The sequence below is a fragment of the Pleurodeles waltl genome, chromosome 8 (genome assembly GCF_031143425.1).
Source record: "Pleurodeles waltl isolate 20211129_DDA chromosome 8, aPleWal1.hap1.20221129, whole genome shotgun sequence".
NCBI classification, from domain to species: domain Eukaryota; kingdom Metazoa; phylum Chordata; class Amphibia; order Caudata; family Salamandridae; genus Pleurodeles; species Pleurodeles waltl.
Window position 1 is genome coordinate 1,327,218,300 of NC_090447.1, and position 20,745 is coordinate 1,327,239,044.

Sequence of the window (20,745 nt, forward strand, 5' to 3'; positions counted from 1 at the left end):
AGTCACCCCTGCTGCCCTCAGTGAGGAGGCCATTGACCTCCTAAGGTCACTCACTGTTGGGCAGTCTACCATTGTGAATGCCATCCAGGGTGTAGAAAGGGAGTTGCAACACGGTAGTGCATTCCTGGAGGGCATTCATTCTGGTCAGGCTGTCCTTCAGCAAACCCTGCAATCTCTGGCCTCAGCACTGATGGCAGCCATTGTCCCTGTGTCTAGCCTCCCCCCTCCAACTTCCTCCACCCAGACCCAATCTCCTGTACCCCAGCCCATCCAAAGCACACCTACAGACCAGCATGCACACAAGTCAACACACACAAGTAGCTTAAGCAAACATAGGCACCATACACACCACAGGCACTCATGCAAGCCTCACCCACATACAGACACAGCAACATCCACTGTCTCCACTGTGTCCCCCTCCTCCTCTTCTCCCTCCTCCCTCCCAGTCTCGTCTACACACACACCTGCATGCACCACATCTACAGGCACTAGGACTCGCACCAGGACACCCAGCACCACAAGCTGCTCACCTGCACTCACCACCTCCACTCCCATTTACACGTCCCCTGTGTCCTCTCCCAGTGTGTCTGTGACGCCCCCTCCCAAAGTACACAAACGCCGGCAATCACTCACCCAACATCCATCCACCTCACAACAGCCTCCAGTACCTGCACCCAAAACACCTAAAGTGACACCTCCTACAACCACCTCCTCTTCCTCCACTCCCAGACCCCCTCCAGCTACCCATCCCAGTGTTCGTCAGAAACTGTCCCTCTGTCAAATTGACCTTTTTGCCCCCACCTCCCCCCCTCCAATTCATCAGTCCCGTAGCCAAGGCACTGGCAGCCCACCCCCTGTAAAGGCTCTGAAAATGGAGAGTGGATGACGGGACCGCCTTAAGACCCCTAGTGGGACAACAAGTGACATGGGATCGAAGGGGATTGGTGAGTCAGCTGTAACTCCAACAAAGGTGGGGAAGGTCCAGAGGACGTCTGCCCAGCCTGTTGTGAGTGTCACGGCGGAGAAGTGCGCCATCATTTCCGGTGGTCCAGACACAACCGCCAGCACCGTCGTCACTGGTCCAGAGACCACCGCCAGAGTCACAGCCCAGGAGGGCACAAGTATCGTCACTGGTCCAGAAACCACCGCCAGAGTCACAGCCCAGGAGGGCACAAGTATTGTCACTGGTCCAGAAACCACCGCCGGAGTCACAGCCCAGGAGGGCACAAGTATTGTTACTGGTCCAGAGACCACCGCCAGAGTCACAGCCCAGGAGGGCACAAGTATCGTCACTGGTCCAGAAACCACCGCCGGAGTCACAGCCCAGGAGGGCACAGGTATCGTCACTGGTCCAGAGACCACCGCCAGAGTCACAGCCCAGGAGGGCACAAGTATCGTCAATGGTCCAGAGACCACTGCCAGAGTCACAGCCCAGGAGGGCACAAGTATCGTCACTGGTCCAGAAACCACCGCCGGAGTCACAGCCCAGGAGGGCACAAGTATTGTTACTGGTCCAGATACCATCGCCGGAGTCACAGCCCAGGAGGGCACAAGTATCGTCACTGGTCCAGAAACCACTGCCGGAGTCACAGCCCAGGAGGGCACAGGTATTGTTACTGGTCCAGAGACCACCGCCGGAGTCACAGCCCAGGAGGGCACAAGTATCGTCACTGGTCAGGAGACCACCGCCGGAGTCACAGGCCAGGAGGGGCCAGGATGCCACAGCCCCGCTGGGCAATGATGGAACGTCATGCCACACACCAATGCCCAGTGTAGAGATCGTCATGCCACACACCAATGTCCAGTGTGGAGATCGTCATGCCACACACCAATGTCCGTATCAGAACCGCCATGTCAAAGCACTGCAGAACAGGGCAAAGACCGCCATGGCAAAGCACCGCTGAACTGTCCTGAACCGCCATGGCAAAGCACCGCTGAACAGGGCAAAGACCGCCATGTCAAAGCACCGCAGAACAGGGCAAAGACCGCCATGTCAAAGCACCGCTGAACAGGGCAAAGACCGCCATGGCAAAGCACCGCTGAACAGGGCAAAGACCGCCATGTCAAAGCACCGCTGAACAGGGCAAAGACCGCCATGTCAAAGCACCGCTGAACAGGGCAAAGACCGCCATGGCAAAGCACCGGTGAACAGGGCAAAGACCGCCATGTCAAAGCACCGCTGAACAGGGCAAAGACCGCCATGTCAAAGCACCGCTGAACAGGGCAAAGACCGCCATGGCAAAGCACCGCTGAACAGGGCAAAGACCGCCATGTCAAAGCACCGCTGAACAGGGCAAAGACCGCCATGTCAAAGCACCGCTGAACAGGGCAAAGACCGCCATGTCAAAGCACCGCTGAACAGGGCAAAGACCGCCGTGGCAAAGCACCGCTGAACTGTCCTGAACCACCATGCCAAAGCACCGCTGAACAGGGCAAAGACCGCCATGTCAAAGCACCGCTGAACAGGGCAAAGACCGCCATGTCAAAGCACCGCAGAACAGGGCAAAGACCGCCATGTCAAAGCACCGCTGAACAGGGCAAAGACCGCCATGTCAAAGCACCGCTGAACAGGGCAAAGACCGCCATGTCAAAGCACCGCTGAACAGGGCAAAGACCGCTATGTCAAAGCACCGCTGAACAGGGCAAAGACCGCCATGGCAAAGCACCGCTGAACAGGGCAAAGACCGCCATGGCAAAGCACCGGTAAACAGGGCAAAGACCGCCATGTCAAAGCACCGCTGAACAGGGCAAAGACCGCCATGGCAAAGCACCGCTGAACAGGGCAAAGACCGCCATGGCAAAGCACCACTGAACAGGGCAAAGACCGCCATGGCAAAACACCGCTGAACAGGGCAAAGACAGCCATGGCAAAGCACCGCTGAACAGGGCAAAGACCGCCATGTCAAAGCACCGCTGAACAGGGCAAAGCCCGCCATGGCAAAGCACCGCTGAACAGGGCAAAGACCGCCATGTCAAAGCACTGCTGAACAGGGCAAAGCCCGCCATGGCAAAGCACCGCTGAACTGTCCTGAACCGCGATGGCAAAGCACCGCTGAACAGGGCATGCACCGTGTAGGAATGAATGGACCGCCACATCAGGCATCCTTATCCCATGTGCAACTGGGACAGTGACAGGACAGGTACTTTCACGTGGAGACTCATCCAGTCTGGGCACCAGTCCCCCTCCAGAACCAGTGGAGACTGTTATCCACTTGAGAGACTATGGCTTTACACTCCCCAGGATGGCACAGTGGGCAAACCACCCACTGTAGAGACTTGAGAGACTGTGGCTTTGCACTCCCTAGGATGGCACAGTGGGCAAACCACCCACTGTAGAGACTTGAGACTGTGGCTTTGCACTCCCCAGGATGGCACAGTGGGCAAACCACCCACTGTAGAGACTTGAGACTGTGGCTTTGCACTCCCCAGGATGGCACAGTGGGCAAGCCACCCACTTGTGAGACTTGAGAGACTGTGGCTTTGCACTCCCCAGGATGGTACAGTGGGCAACCCACCCACTGTAGAGACTTGAGAGACTGTGGCTTTGCACTCCCCAGGATACATCAATGGGCATGGAGCCCCGTCGTGGATCTGGCTTCGCATTCATCTGGCTGCGGTGCCCTCCTTCCCTTCCCCCTGAGGTGCCTGTTTTATTTCTATCTGATGCCCCAGCAGTGTTCTCTCCGATTTTGGTCAGGTATCTATTGTGGGCCTCGCCCATGCATTTTTGGATTGTTGGTGCACGGACATTGTTGTGTACATATCTGCACTACTTCTCGGATTGTATGTGTAAATAAGAGTGATTTTGAGGCATATATATATATATCTGTATATTTTTTTATGACATGTATATTGGCACATTACAATGTTTGCCCCAATTTCGCATTGTCTTTTCATTCTTCCGGGGGGTTTGTGGGTTGTTACTGTTATTTTTGTGACTGCATTGGTGTGTATGTTGAGATATGCGAGGGTGGGGGTGGGGGTGTTTGGTGGGTGTCCCCCTAACTTTTGCCTCCTCCCTCCCCTGTGTCGTAGGTGCAGTACTCACCGGTATCTTCTGCGCCTACGTAGCTGTTGGTCGTAAAGGAGCAGGAATACAAGCGCAGGGAGTATTTGGAGTTCGGGCTCCATGGTGTCCTCGTTCCTCGTGGGATGTGTTCAGGTGAGCGTTTTCCCATAGCAAAAGCTGTTTCCGCCGTGTTTTTATCCGCGGTGAATCCGCCCCGGAAAAGGTGGCGGATTGGCGGGTTGTAATAGTGTGGGCGGTACATTGTCTCCCGTCTGTCTGTTGGCAGTAACCGTCGCGCTGTTTGTCTGTACCGCCGTGGCAGTCGGAGTGTTAAAGTGGCTGTCTTTGTTGGCGGTTTCCGCCACGGTCATAGTTCCCTTTTTTTTTCCGCCGGCCTGTTTGCGGTCTTACCGCCGCTTTAACACCGTCCGCCAGGGTTGTAATGACCCCCTAAGTCTTTAATTTCCTGTAGATCACTGATGGGCCCGGAAATTTCAGTAGCCACCGAGCCGGGGTCAGAATCAACACCAAAGTAGAGTGACTTCAGGACATTAAACTGGAAATACAATGGCCCCCTCAAACCTTCTGCAGGGGGCAAGACTGGCGGGGCAGGACCAAGGGCCTGATTACGATCTCGGCGGTCCGACCGGTGGATTGCCACTACAACGGTGAGGAAGCAGCTGCCAAGCCAGAGCCCTCCCCACCGCCGTATTACAATGTTTTCGCCAGGCTGGCTGGCAGAAACAGTGTGATGGTATTGGCTTCGGCTCTCAAGAGTGAGCAGAGGCCAATGCCGTCGCACACAGCACACTCGCAATGCACACTGTCTGCCAGAGCAGACAGTGTGCATTCTGAGTGTGCTGGCAGGGGGGCCCCAACTCTGCCCTTCCGCCAGCCTTATCATGGCAGTGACACCACCATGAAAAAGCTGGTGGAAAGGAAAGTTGTGATTAGCATGATGGTGCCGCCATGAGCACCGCCATGCTTGACCACAGCTTTCTGCACCGCCAGCACTGCAGGATTTATGATCCTGGTGGTGGTCTGACCACCTGCATCGTAATCTGATTGGCAGACGCCAAGGATGAGGCGGCCGGACCGCCACCACGAGTATGGCGATCCAAGGGACAGTAATCAGGACCAAAGTTTTGCTTGGACTTCTTTAACTTTTTCTTGGATTTTCCCAAGGACTTACAATGCGATAAAAATCAGGCATTGGAACAATCTTGGGAGCACGAATGTGACCTACCTTTAGACCTCGATCCTGGCTATAAATTGGTTTGCTTCTTAGTCTCCAATGGCCTTAGGGCCACATTTGGATCAGTTACAGACATTTGTTTGCAGCACTCCCCTAAGGGGTTAAACCCTCTAGATTTGGGAGATGACACACTTCTCTTGCCCACTAAAGTATTCAGAAAAATGAAAGTGTCTCAATGAGACAGGTGGTAGCTCCGGAACCACGTCTGTTGGTGCAGAGAGAGAGGAAGTGATGTAAGCATGCATGGGCCTGCACACGTCACATCCAGCGCAGAACAATACTGATGTGGGGAGCTGCTGGCACCACTTGCCAGTATGCAGTATTGCTGAAGATTTTCCAAATCCAACCTGATGCCTGGAGTGTATTCAATAAGTGAAGAATCTGTGCTTAGAAGTCTCTATGAGAAACAAATGTATTTTTATTTAAAACTGTCAAGCATTACTGTTGGCCATGATTAAGAATCCTGGTGCAGCAAGTAAGATGAAGGGACTGTCCTCAGGTCAATATGTGGGAAAGAGCACATTTTAAGTTTAAAATGGGGGAATTGTTAATGTTCAGGGGTACAGCATTCTAGGATTTAGCTGCAAATTAGAAGGCAAATCCAGCAGAACAGCTGCAACATTTACGATGAATGACCAAGAGATTAAAAGAAGAGGAACATAAAGGTTGTAATAGATGATGGAGGTTTATCAGGAAGGTAGGAGGGGCTTGATTGACAAAGCTTTAGAAACCAGGCATAGGGATTTAAAATGGGGCATTTGGCTATAGGCAGCCAACCGATTTCTTCAAGACTGGAGGACACAAATGTACACAGGAAGCAAATTGCAGAGGTTTGAACCATTTGAAGGCACAGAATGGTATGAGCAGAGTTCTGAAAGTATGGATAATTACAATAATGCCTAAAAGTGACTACGGCATGAGTCAGTGATATCAGATTGTCCAAAGGGAGAAATTCAAATAACTTTAGCATTTTAATTAGAAAGAAGAAGACTGTTACAACGTGATTAATTTGAGAGTGTTAGTTAAGTGCTTATGATCAAATAAGAGACATTATGTTTGACCAGTTAGAATGGGCAGCCCAGCTCCGAGGGCCACCAAGATGAGGGCTAAGGAAAAGCCTGTTTGCTGAACAGAATGAAGTCAGCTTTCTTGATATTCAACTTAAGACAATTTTATGTCATCTAACATGAGACCAAACTCACACGCAATCCAAAAGCACATACTGCAGAAGAGGAGCTAGCCAAGACATTCAGAATGATTTGTGCACCATCTGCACATGAGACAATGTCCAGAGGGCAACCAGAAGACAGAAGAGTGGAGTGGGAGTTGGTTTCGATGGGATAAAACTCAGGTCATGCAGAACCCTGAGTGGAAAAAGACTGATATTTAAGGCAGGTAAAGGATTATATTGGAGGCTGTGCTGGCACGGTGGCTTGAACTACACTGATTTTTTTCCTTGGAAAAAAAGAGGAATCATCCATCACTGATCACTAGGGATGGAGCAATAGTGTGATTAAGTGCTCCAAGACAGGAAAAAGTGTTTCATAATGCAAAAAAAAATAAAAAATACCTGAGTTGGTAGATGCAGAATTGTTAGATGATTAGTAAAGAGTTCTAGTTTTTTTTTACAGCATCACAGTAGATAATATTTGCTTCAGTTGAGCCAGAGTTCTGCCATAGATGCACTGGATGCTTTAGTCTTTCACAGTTACGTTTGGCGCTGCACAATTCCTCGGTGTACTAACGGGCAGTGGGCTTGGTGCGATGAGAGCAAGCCAACTGATGAGGAACTACTTTATCAACAGCCAAGAATTGTAAAAAATAACAAGGGTGGTAGGATCATCAGAATGCAAGATAAAACTACTCTGAGGACTTTAGAGAGAGACTGGCTTTCATGACTTTGGACCAACAACAGCTCAAGTTAGTTTTCAGATGAGTTGAAACCCGAGTATTAGTTCTCAAATAGTGATATTAAAAGAAGACTACCCAATGACCAGTCCATACGAAGGGAAAGAGGGTCTGTGAGACATTAGAAGAGTTAGTGAAAATAAGGTCAAGGCTATGTCTGGCTTGGTGATCGCGAAGAGACACCACCTGAATTAAATTAAGTGTGCTGAGGAATCAACAACCAAAAAGGCAGCAGTACCACTGGGACTGACTTGCCTGGCAGCAATCCTACTGGAGAATTTGAGAGGGTAAGGAGCTAGAAATTCCAAAATGGAGGAGACAAACTGGAGTTGGGCTGGAAGGGCAACTGACCAGGGTTCCTGAGAATTAAGTAAGAGTGAGAAAGTAAAAAGACTATTTTTACAGAATGAGATGGTAAAGCACTTGATTAGATAGCCTTTTAGGGTTGTGTGATAAATAATGGCTATGGTGTCTCCAATCCTCACCAAACTGTTGCTCATGAGTATAGCCCACAGAAACTATAAAAAGGAATTTCAGGGGCACAGGTGTCATACAACCACATTTCTAAGATAAATAACATATAGCTGAGAAAGTTTCTATGACATCATGAATTTCATTCAAGGTGATATTCAGGGAGCAGCAGGTACTAAGAAGCATAAATTTAAGGTTGAGTTGAATTGTGAGTGAGTCATTGTGAGCTGACTGACTGGGGGTGATGTGGTGTGTTAAAATAGCACTGCCAGAGTTAGCAGTGCTAAATCATTAGGATAAACAGGATAAAGTGCCTTTTGTTTTATCTGACAGAAATGGCCCTGTAGTGCAAGGCTTAAGACAGTGACTCAGAGAAAAGAGGACTTCTGTTGAGTAGGAAATATAAGGTTGTGGCCGCAATGGATCTGGGAAAGATTTACTGGCACTGCAAGCAGGTCAACAAACATGCAGCGCCCTTAAATTAGTGTGCCATTAGCTAGGGGATGTGGCTACAAAAGAGTAGAGCACAGACCAAAATGCTCTCTTCACCCCAGATTGAAAAATAAATTGTAACTAAAATAAAGGTGGAAACGTATTTTAAAACATAAACTAGGCAAAACAAGTCCTGCCGGCTGCAACAGCACTCTGAGGAAAAAAGCGCTGTATTTGTAGGCAAGCACCTCCAACACATACGTACAAGGAGCAAAACATAGTATGCGAAATGTGTCATGGGAGATTCAGTTTCCAGTAGCAGAGAAAACTTCTGCACAAGCATCCTTCTTATGGTGGCCACACAATCATTGTGCCATTAGCTAGCGGGGTTGGCAACCAAAGAGACTTAAGCAGTGAATAAAAGGTGCTAAACAGCACGGAGCGGCCAAACGTTTAAAAAAAGACAAAAAGAAAAACTGGCATTAAGCCTCTTCAATATTGAACAGGCAATTCCATTCAAAAAAATATCTACTGGAAAATAAAATATTAGTAAAATAAATATGAGAAAATTTAAAAACCTGAACGTGATAAAACAAGGCATAGCAGTGCAAGAGCACTGCAGGGAAAACAAACATTTGCAATGCAATAGGTCTCGCATTTTTTTGAGTTAGAGCTATTGGCATTGTAAATTCATAACTGAACTTTTCTTGCCACATAAATTGGTCAACCCTGCCTCATAGTTTTGTCTTTTCTTGCCATATAATTCCAGTGACCCAGCATTAAACTAAAGCACTTCCATATACCTTCTTCCTCTAGCTTAAAACATATACAATTATCATATAAACCTTTGTCAGAAATACACTTTTGGCATTCGAGTGTTATGCTCAAAACACCATAATAAAATTATCATTTGGGACGGACTGGAGGCTGAAAGGAAAGAGAGAGTCGGGAGTAAAGATGGAGAGGACAAATGGCGTAGTAATGGTGTCATGGGCCCTGGAGTAAGAAAAGAAAATGGCTGACATGAATTTCAGTAGGAAAATGCAGCAGTAATTAGAGTTGAGTGAGGTCCGTAAGTATCTGGACCCTGGTGCCACTGCACATAACTAGGCCTCAGGAGATAAAGTGGATGAGGCAGGAAAAGAGAAGCAAAAGCAATACAACAGACAACAGGAAGAAAGAGAAGAGCTTGCAAAGAAATAAAAGAAAGAAGGGAAAGAAAGAATGGGAAAGTGAACACAACTAAGAAGAAAGAGCAAATGTGTACAACAAAAGAAATAAGGGAAGGAAGCTCGGGACAAAAGTTAAAGAATAAAAAATAATGAAAGAAGTGTGAAAAGAAAGAAAAATGAACATTTGAGAAAAAAGAGATGGTGAGAGAAACAAGCAGAGGAAGAACCAGGGCATGTATGTACTGACACATGTCCCACAGACACAGAATGGGAAAACCACTTTGACACTTGAGATCCCAACATGTAACTTGTGGCTTCCACATACAGACGGGAAAAAGGGGATTTACAATAAATCATGAAGTGACAGATAAGGATAAGAAAATATAACACCAAGTGAAAGGATGCCTACCGAGTGAAAGGAAAGAGCAAATAAAAAAAAGAGAGAAAGAATGAAGGGAAGAGAAAAAAATACTGGAAGAATGAACGCCTGATGAAGAAAAATGAGAGGAATGAAAGAAATAACCACGTTTTTGCGAGTTTGAAAGAGGAGGTAGCAAGAGGAAGAGCAAAATAAAATAAAAAGAGGGAGAAGAAATAAAAAGTTGAAAAAAAAGAGAAAAAAGAGCAAAACTGTTAACATGTGGATTTTAAGAGCTGAAAAGAGAAAAGTAGGTGAGAAAGAAAACATTGAGAGTAAACAGAGTAAAGGAAAGAACGGAGTGAAATAGGTGAAAAAGACCCTCCCAAAAAAAAGATGGGAGCTCAGAATAGGTTTAATTGGCTGTTCCATCTCCTCAAACAGAAGTCAGAGAGTGGAACATCAAGTGGAACTGCAGAATAGCAGGAGGTGCAATAGCAGAGTTGTATGTGAACCCCAAAACATCAATATAGGGGCACTTCAAATCAGGATTGGGGGTATACACAGAGCTGTGTCCCGACCCAGTGCTGGAATAACAGAAAGAACAGAAAGGAAGCGGTAATTCCTGGTTTTGAAATAATGGGGTGCTGCACGTTGGGGTTGAGGTCCACTGACAGAGTTGTATGTGGGCTGCAGTACTGGAATAGTAACGGGCACACACGGTCAGAAGTGAGGTATGTTAATGGAGCTATGGGTGGAACCCAGTATTGGCATGCCACTGTTGCCAAGTGTTAGCCTGGAGGTGCCCTGGTGAAGGTGCAAGGGGTGCCCAGCATGGGAGTGGCATTGCCTCTGAACCACAGAAGTGAGAAGTCCTGAAGGGTGTGCGTGTGAGCCATAGTTTTGAGAAGAAATGTGCACTGAATGTTAGAATTGATGGATTATGGCGGAGCTGTGGTGGTTCCCATCAACAGTGGCACTGGATGTTAGACTTGAAGCGCACTGGCTGAGCTGGGTTTTGCTCTTTTGGGTCCAGTATTGGCTTGGCAGTGGGACTGAATATTAGAATTCAGCTGCTGTAATGGAATTGTATGTGAGTGGGGTCCCAGTATACGAAAGAAAGTGACCTCGCCGGGGTAGAACTGAGTAGCACTGATGGTGCTGTGCCCGAGGTCCCAGTACTGGAGCAACAGAGTGTACTGACTGCAAGAACTGAGGTGCTCTGGCAGAGAGCATGCATGAGGTTCCTGGCACTGGTACGGCTGAGGTCATGGAGTGTGTGTACGGAGGTGCACTGATGGAGCTGCGCCCGTGGTCCCAGTACTGGAGAAGCAGAGTGTACTGACTGCAAGAACTGAGGTGCTCTGGCAGACAGTATGCGTGGGATTCCTGGCACTGGCACTGCTGAGGGCTTGTGACTGGAGATGCACTAATGGAGCTGCACCAAAGGTCCCAGTATTGGAGCATCAGAGTGTACTGACTGGAAGAACTAAGGTGCTCTGGCAAACAGCATGTGTGTGCACTGATGGAGCTGAGCCCGAGGACCCAGTACTGGAGTGTACTGACTACAAGAATTGAGGTGCTGGGTGGGGGAGGGGTAGAGAGAGAGGGGGAGGAGAGAGAGAGGTGGGAGAGAGAGAGAGGGGGGAAGAGAGTGAGAGAGAGAGAGTGTGTGGTTTTCTTTCTTTTTTATTTTTATTTATTTTGTTTGTTTGTTTCCTGGCACTGTGCCAAGGAAGAGCGGGAGGCCAGGCAGCTCAGAGAGGGTGCAGAGAGCCCAGAAAAAAACAAATGTGACCAAGACAACCTGATTTATAGCTTTGTTTACAGCTAAGCTCAGATGAAAAGGGAAGCTTCCCTGGACAGGAGCAGGAAACAAAGTAAAACAAAAGTCCCCTACAGACCAGATAAACAGGTCAAAGCATAATTATACAGTAATTGGTCCCTGCTCCCACACAGAAGGAGGGACAAAGGGGCATGACTGACCACTAGCAAGCAAGGATTTTTAAATGACACTGAAACTAACAAATGAACTAGCTTGAAGCCTACAGAAGAAGTATACTTAAAAGTATATAAGAGTTTGTACATTTACACTCAACCTACAATGTGCATCATGTACTCCACTCTCCTTAAGCTACTCAACAAAATCGACCATACAGCTGTAAAACATCACTTATTTACTGCTCCTCTAAAGAAGTTACTGTCTCTACAGAAGTGGCATTTACCCGGACTTAATCATTTTGCACAATATAAGGTGCAGGGCATATAAAACAAATCGGTATTGCACTACAAGCTGAAACATATGCAAATTCAACACACACGCCATCAATGTATAAATCTGGCTGAAGGCTAGCAGAAAACGTCAGAACCCTGTCTGCTGTTTTTCAGTTACTGATGCTCACCTGAAAGACCACCTCGGCCACTGTAGACTTCTTGATATGTAGTTGTTAAGGAGTTATGAATGAGCCTATACCTTTTTATCAGAGCTGGGCTAATGGCAACCATATTTATATATGCATACAACTCCAAACAACTCTGTAATTACTTGTTGAGGAACTAAACGTAAGGCGTGGTGGGGAAGGAAGAATCGGAGACTTTAAGGCTTCAAAGTCATACTGCTATTCCCTAATGTCGGATATTGTTCCTCCCATCCACACAATCTAAATTCTTTTGTCATTGATCAAAATTTACAAAATGATTCAGAGTTTGGAAGTTTTTAAACAATAGTAACTTAAGCTTGAATTTACAGGCAAATGTAGCCAATAAAAGTAACATTCTTCTACTCCACAACTAAGATATTTTTTATCAAGTTCATTCACTTCATTCTGAACCAAGCTGTAGTGTGTTCCTTGGTTCATTTTAAGGCTGGTTTCATAAAGGTTCTATTTTCCAATCAAGGAGCACATAGGCTGTTTCAAAAAAAATATGACCAGTCTATGAATTGCGGGTTTGGATTTTCCTGTTTTAAAGATTCCCCATGGTTGCTAAAGAGGACCCAAATCAAGTTGGAAATCCTCAGATTTACTAAGCAAAAGCGGAAAACAATCTTCATAAAATAATCACTCTTTTTACTCCTAATGCAGTTAAGGTCTTATAACTTCCACCTGATAAATAACAGCCTGTAGATATGCTAGCAGTGGGATAACCCCATCACTTTTATAAAGTTGTTGCTGTAGAGCTAACTTTCCATGGGAATCAGAACCATCGATTCTTTACTCACATTTAAAAAAATTGAGATATTTCTATTCATCTGAAAATATCTCAGTTGAGTTGAGGTCTGTTTCGTCTGCTGCAATCAAATGAGATTCAAAGTAGCTTGCATTATGAAGCTAAATATCGCATAAGGAATAAATAACTTCCTTTGCACAGACACATGAGCAAACTGTGAAATACCTGTATGCCTTATACTCCCATGCACTTGTCATTGGTAAGACAGTTTTGCCAACTAGGATTTTGACTATTTTTTTGCCACATTAAAGGAGTTACATGCCTGAATATTTCTGTATTTACCAGAAAGTCAGAGCGTCTCTCTAGAGGCATCTGAAAACAACTGGTTAACTAGGTGTTTCTTGACATGTTCCTGAAAATAAACAATCTCTTACCATATATCTCATTCCTTCTTGAACTTTGAGGTAAACATTATCAAATGCCTTTTGCTGAAGTTTCATGGGAAGAGATTTCAGCATACCAGAAGAATCACGACATCTTGAATCCTGAAACAACCTGAAAAACAGTTACATAATCTACAACCTCCTCGTCCAAAGAATAAAAGACAAAACAAAAAGGCAAAAGGCAATGATAAGCATACATATGTGTTAAAAGTTAAAAAGCGGAAACTTTGTTTCAGTGAAACGCTACTCCTGTGCTTGCCCTACATGGCACATACCAATCAAACCTTTTTTAGGATTTCCTGGTCTCGCTTCAGACTGAACTACAATGTACTGTGAGTCTTTGTTAAAACCATTTATGCCTCCTATATAGTTATATGGATTATTTATTCAGCATATTTCAAAACAATTTGAAAAATTATTTAACAGCTCTGTAGTGAATGTTAAATTACATCTAATGCTCCATTTCATGTCAGAATTTTCAAACATCCTTATACACTGCGTGTCATGCATTCTTATTTATTTCCAGCCTGACTGTTCCACATTACCCACCACAACCTACCAGCCACGTGTGGCAGTCTCTGTGTTCCTTATCCACAGTGGGAACCTCTTGGTTACTTTCTTTTTGGCACTCTGGACCCGGGATATACGTTGTATTCCATCCCTACTATCTCCCTGTATGCCCCTGGTAAAAGGTCTATGCCAAAAAGGTGAAAAGTAATTTTTACAGGTGAATACTAATTCTTAACATCGTTCAGATACTAGCCCAGAGGACACAGAACTTTGTATCTAGAGCAATTAATTCTATGGCCTATTTGTGCGCTAGAGAGTAGGGGACAGAGCAAAGAGGATCTATCCCGTAATTAGTTTGAGACTCCCCATTTTAGCAAAAAGACCAACATTTGCCTTCCTCCAATTCTTATTTTAAAGCTGGAAAATGTGTACTATTATTTTGCTTCAATTTCTGGTTTGGAGCAAAAAACATTTTAGTCACTCCCAGGTGGGTATCACTCATCTTTACAACCACTCACAAGATGTTTCTCTGTGTACATAGAAATATAATAATAACACGATGGTTGCTCTTCAACATACTAATATAAACATGTATGTTTCTATTCTGGCACACAGGATGAAGCTATATAGTTCATTGTGACAGGAGGGATCTACTTTCTCAGCTTAATGTCAGACCACGGACGCATTTTTATACTGATTTCACTTGTTTCAATAATATGGCTTAACAATTGGAAATGAGAAGCATGAACTCTCCTCTGCATCCTGGCTGGTCAAGTTTCGCAAAAGACAGTTGTGTCCATAAATGTAACATTAAAATTTACTTTGATATAAACTAAATCTACAATCTTTCCATTGCAGACATATAATGTTACAGTTAAAGTGGTAACCATGAGAATACAGCCACGTTACTTCAAATTCTCAAATGCAAGTTAGCATTGAGGGAAACATATGTGTTTGTGTTTTGCCATGTATTTATTGCAAATCAGATCCAATACTTTATTTCAAACACGTATTCAATGTAAAAAGCCTATAGACTTGTTTGACTAACGCACTGCATTGCTTCCTTTCCCCACATTCATCTTTCCCATAGACCCAATCACCAAAGGAAATAACAAATTTCCTATTGTTGCATAACCAAACCTCTGCAATAAACGAGGTATCTGATATTTCAACCGTCATTAAACAGTACTGGTACACTGAATTATAGTATTTTCTAAAGAAACGCTCAAATCAACATCTTCACATGCGGGCAGGCCCCTCGTTACGGTAGAGAAATAAACTTGCTCAGCCACTTCACAACAGTATCTAAAAAGCACAACATTTTTTGCCATGTACCTAGCAAATGTGCTGTTTAAAGTGAAAACTCGATATCAGTGCAATGTTTGAAATGTTAAGTAGAATAATGTGAGAAAATAAAAATCTAACAAGGATCACAAAAATAGATTCTTGTAAAAATGTCTCGAATGATCTGTGTTATAAAGACTTCTTCACACAAGGAGTTGTCGTCTGATCATTTACTGTCACCATCACAAGTTCCTGTCAGGAATGACAGTTGAAACCTTCAAGGGACACACGTACAGTTGCATAACCATTTATTAGGAAGGAACCATTAGGGGGAAAGAAAGGGGGTGGCGGGTAGAAAAAGGACTAGTTCAAGGAAGACACAAATTAAGACACTTAAGAAAAGACAAGGGCTTTAATTCATTAGAATTTTTTTTTTGCCCAAGATACATTACCCTGCATCCCGTCACAGGGACATAGAGAGAACTTACAACACAATAACAAGTAGAAAAGGGTTTCAAGTCATAAAATATTTTTGCCACTTGGGGTGAAGCATTCTCTTTTAATGTAATTTTCATTTAGTTTGTTTCTATTTGGGATCACAGGCAATTATATAGGCTGTGTAATTTTCGGGAGGACACTAGCAATTTCATCCATTGCTCACGTCTGACTATGCTCTAGCATTATGACATTTTAACCAATGTGTTTAATTCTAATAGGACGGTAGAGCTTATTACCCTTCGTGTATTTTTCCCAGTAATTTCACTTTTACCCAATCCCCTATCCGGAAAGCGGGCTGGTTGAGACAACTGCGCTGATCACACCTTCTGTTGCATTTACCTTGATGATTTCTTATCTTTTGCATAATATCCTGCCTGCCTATAGTGACAGGAGTTTTTCTTATGAGCCAATATGTGGTCATTTTGGACCTCGGTTTCCTACTTTTAATGGAAACAAAAGATGACACTCTTGAAACATTATTTGGAATGGTTCGGTAGGCCCCAATAGTTTCTCATATACAGCTTACAATGGGAACATGCATCATTTCAGCCCTTTGAATGCAGTCTCTTATCATCCAATTTATATATTTGCCCACTCCATTCACGCTTGGGTAGTATAGGGCTGGTTTGAGATGTTTTATAGACATTTTTTTGTGGAACTTTTGCATCTGGTTAAAAGTAAACCATACTCCATTGTCTGTAATAAGGACCTCTGCTACACCTTAAAAAAAAAATAGGATTCCTCAAAAATAATTAAAATATCTGGGGCGATGCTGTGAACAAATTTGGTCACCACCCAATGTGTGTGATAATCAAATAAGACCAATATGAATCGTTCTCTTAAGAATATAAAATCGAATGAATCGCTTGCTCAACCCTTGCTAACTGGTCACAAGCACGCAGGCTTAACTTAGGAAGCAGGTGTGTAGCGCATTAAAAAAGCACCAATGCATTAAATAAGTTAGACTACACACAATAAAAATCCAACACCAATTTATGAAAATAGGAAATATTTATATCTTTAGAATGACACCAAAACAACAATCCAATGTAGGGACCTGGAGATATGAATGTTTAAAGAATAAATAAAACATTTGCTTTCTAGTGCTTAAATATCAATAGCCCAAACGGGGCCATCCGGTCACGCTTGACCGCGACCAAGTCAAAGTCTGAGGCCAACCCCGATGGAGCCCAACTCGGATGCACTGAGCGGGAGGCCTCGGTCAAAGTTTTACCTTCAGAAGTAATCATTTTTCTGGAGCTTTTTCTCTTGGGTATGCCCAGAGGTGGAACCCTTGATCACTGTGCCACTGGATTCAAGCTAGCCTGGCTGATGAGGGGTGATACCCTGAAACTGGTTCCAGGATGCTTGTTTCCAGTCCAGGGGGGACCTGGCCTGGCAGTTCGGGCTGGACTGTTCCCTTTGGGAACATTGTCAAGACTGATTTGCATTTGGCTGAGTCCAAACTGGGGAGGCAAGGTGAGCCACAGAACAATGGATTTAACCCAGATCTGTGATTAGGGGTGAGTGTTTAAAACGTTTCAGCAGTCTGTCCATCATCTTGTTTTGCTATGTCTCTCCAAAACCACATAATTATTTTCCAAAATGTTACTTTAGTTTGTTAAAAGTAGTTTGATACACATTCAAATGTCTGTCTGATACATCACCTTCTTTAGGCTGAGGTATGTTTTCATATATTTTGTGTCCTTCAAGTGCTAGGTTGTACAGTAATATATTCTGTTTGCTAACAGGTATGAATTATTCTCCCCCTTAGCTATTAAGTCGGTCTTAAAAAGCTGTGTCCATTGTTCCCAAGGAATGATAGGTTCACCTTCCCCTCTTTTTGCTTTTTTTTCTGTTTTCAGAAATGGTGATGTTTGGTACATACTAGCTGCTGCCATGTTGTAGAGTTGTAGTAATGCTGTGGCGAGAGAAATACTAATCAGTAGAAGAAAATGTAGGGTAACTGTAGTTAAAGGTTACTTTACCAAACTGAGTAGTGCTGCATCCTAAATATGTTCACTTTTTTATTGAAAAGTCCAGAGTTCAATCCAAAAAATGAAATGTTGCACATTCAAGCAATTGCACTTCTTTTGTTGAACTGAGTAGTCCTATTTCTAGGCAGAAATTGATCCTCCTGAAGTTGGAAGTGCCCGACTTGAGCAAGGGGGGGAAACAGGCATCCAGAGATCCGCTCAGCCTCTGACTAAACATTTACAGGGAAGACGCTCCACGCTTCCTTGCCATGAACACTGCCAACAGTTGCACTCAGCACTTGTGGAAAAGCTTGCATTTCTGTGTGGTAAGGTACAGGAAGTGAGTTACAATGGTGTTGGTAGAGAGTGACGCAGCCACTAGCTGTTCAAAGAGCCCTGCTGACATGAGGCTCAATTTGCCATTGTGTGCAGTGTGATGGTGGTTGCTGCCAGAGTCAGACGTAGGCCGCTGCTGTTATAGACCTAAACTGTTCCAATACAGCCTTGGAGACTTTTGGACGCAGACTGGTGCCGAAAGACAGAAGTCACTGACATTACAGATTGCTGTAAGCTTGTGCTGGCAGCAAGCAGTGCAGTAAAGTTGAAAGGAAGGTTGCTAAAATTGAGTGCAAAGGTGAATGCTTCACAAAATTTCAGATATAAGAATCTCTGAAGATACACTCCGTCCAGTGAAGGCACTATAATGTAGCTCATCAAAAATGACAGTTATCAGTTCTGGTATGCTGACATTATGGCCCCCATTATGAACTTGGCGGGATGCCTGCTGCCAACTGTGCCGGCGTTCAATGGAAGATCGCCAGTGGCGGCGGCCGGCATCCCGCCAAATGATGCATGGAGCCTCATCGCCATTGGCGGAGTATGGAGAGGCGGCGATGGCGGCGGAGCAGCATCCAGGGAGCCCGTTCCCTCCCACAGCAGTGTGACGGAATAGGTAAGGGCTGTCCGAGAGGGAAAGGAGGTGGGTGGGGGTTGTGTGTGCGCGCGCAAGGGAGTGTGCATGAGTGTATGTGTGGGGCGGATGTGTGTGAGTGCATGTATGCCTGTGTGCATGTAGGTGAATGGGTGCATGTGGATGTGGGGGGTTGGTGTTTGGGGGGACCAGTATGTAGGGGGTGGGGGGTTGGTGAGGGTCGAGCTGGGGGGGCCTACATTGAGCTTTGGGGGTGGCGAGTCGGTGTTCCGGGTGGATCTAGAAGCTTGGGGGGCAGGTAGGTGTAGTGGCAAGGGTGGGGGTCTGGTGTGTCACATACAGGTGACAGGAATGGTTATTCCTGTCACCCATATGCTTTCCGCCAGGGATTACCTAACGGGGTATCTCGCCAGGAAATCCCTGGTGGAAATGGGATCGAAATCCCACTGCCGGTCCGGCCTCCACCGCCGGGTCGATTGTGCCTACAGTCGGCCCAGCGGTCGAATCTGGCCAGGCGATGGGTGGTAGTAAACTGCCTGCTTTGCAGCCAGTTCACAACTGTGTTCAGAATATGGCGGTCTGGACCGCCATGCCATTGGCGGTAATGACCGCCACCACGGCAGTCCAGACCGCCATGTTCATAATAACCACCTATGTCTTAAATCTGACCATTTCATGTAGAAGCATGGAGAAGCTTCTGTAGTTCTTGGTATTCCAGAACTTCTTGTCTGGTTTTGACTTGATACTGTTGGAGGTTATGGTGTTCCTGTCCTCACACCGCATTGCTAATCATCACAAGTGTTATAGACTACTTCACACAAAGCTTTACTGTCACCATCACAAGTTCCAGACAGAGAGGAACCTTCAAGGGACATTTATATAGTTACATAACCTCTTACTAAGAAAGAACCATTGTTCGAAAAGGAAGGGTGTGGGCGGGGAAGAAGGAGTCGTTCTACGAAAAAATAAATCACAACAATACGGCCTCCATCTGGAAGGCACCTCGGACTTTTAGCTTGCTCGTATTTTCAATAAAAGTTCAAATGTACATACAACTTTGAAATCAGTTATATCATGATTTGCATTCTGTGTTCATTACAAGAACTGTTATATAAGACATATGTCTGGAAACGTTGCAACCTTGAGGGATCAAATTAGATAGAGTTTCACCACACAGCTCAACTTCAGTCAATCCTTTCCCGCCATACTTTGAGTTCAAGATTGCAGGCCTCTGCAGTGACAAAGTTCTGCTGCTAAAGGAGTCTCAAAGGAACTATAAAACTCTTACTTTGCCATTTATGCCAAGGCACTGCTTTAAGTCTATTTAGAGAAACAATTCAACTAGTACTTTGGGATGACAGATCCCAAATGTTCATGCATCTCTGAGCCCTCAATGCAACCTTGAAGCAATAAGTGAGGCTAAAATTCAAAGATAACTTACTTTAAGAATTTAATTACAACTCGAAACAAAGATCATTAAAATTTCTGCAAAACACAAATGGATAAAATCATGTATATTTATATGGCTTTTGGTTAGTTTTTTCATAAAATTCTTGCAGTTAAAATTATTTTTACAACTCAGCTAACTGCTTCAGGTATACATTTGTGGTGATATATAAAATACTGTTGCATTCCCAGGCAAGGATGAATCTGTTCATGGGCTGCGAAATGCAGGGTTGTATGCACCCCATATATCTTCCCTGTTGCTGTATGAATGATGAAAAACAATCATTGTTGTGCTGTGCCTGTTGTGCTGGTTTCTAAACACGTTTGCTTGAGGCCAAGAGTTTTTGGCTTGAAAAGCAGCAGATTTTATGAAATTTCAAATATTGCCTTAATGTAACTGTAAAAGAGGCAGCCATCTTTTCACTCAGTACTAGCCATTAATGCCAAGTTGTACGCATCTGACATGTAAAGCCTCACTCATGTCTGGCATCTTAGGCATGACATTTTTTAACAGCTTGATCAGCTCTAAACGCTTATATTTTTGAACTAGTTTGAAGGTGGACAGTGTGCTACTTCATAATTTCAGTTTCTGCATCTCAATAGCTGCTTTGTTCCTCCATTAGATCCCTGTATATGAAAATATATAAATTTGAGTTCTGCATGTGTGCTTTAACTGTAGGCTCACAAGAGGTTTCAGGAGATGCTATTCTTGCCTGGTTCTGTGATTTAAAGACGGGAATAAACAGTTTCAGACTTTTACTTCATTATGAGCAGAGATTTCCTTCACATTTCTTTGGTAAAATGTTCATTTTGGGCTTGTCCTTGGTGAATAAGTCAACTGCCTGGACAATGAGGTAATTAAGTGGCATATTTTCCTGTTCATC

General features: G+C 44.8%; 1 protein-coding gene across 1 annotated transcript in view; it reads right to left on the minus strand.

Annotated features, from left to right (window-relative positions):
- Window positions 1–20,745, minus strand: part of ATM (ATM serine/threonine kinase) — a 1,319,133-nt gene that overhangs the window by 818,994 nt on the left and 479,394 nt on the right. Inside the window, exon 23 of the mRNA XM_069202321.1 lies at window positions 13,208–13,328. Coding sequence (XP_069058422.1) covers window positions 13,208–13,328 — 121 coding nt within the window. The remainder of the gene's footprint in view (window positions 1–13,207; window positions 13,329–20,745) is intronic.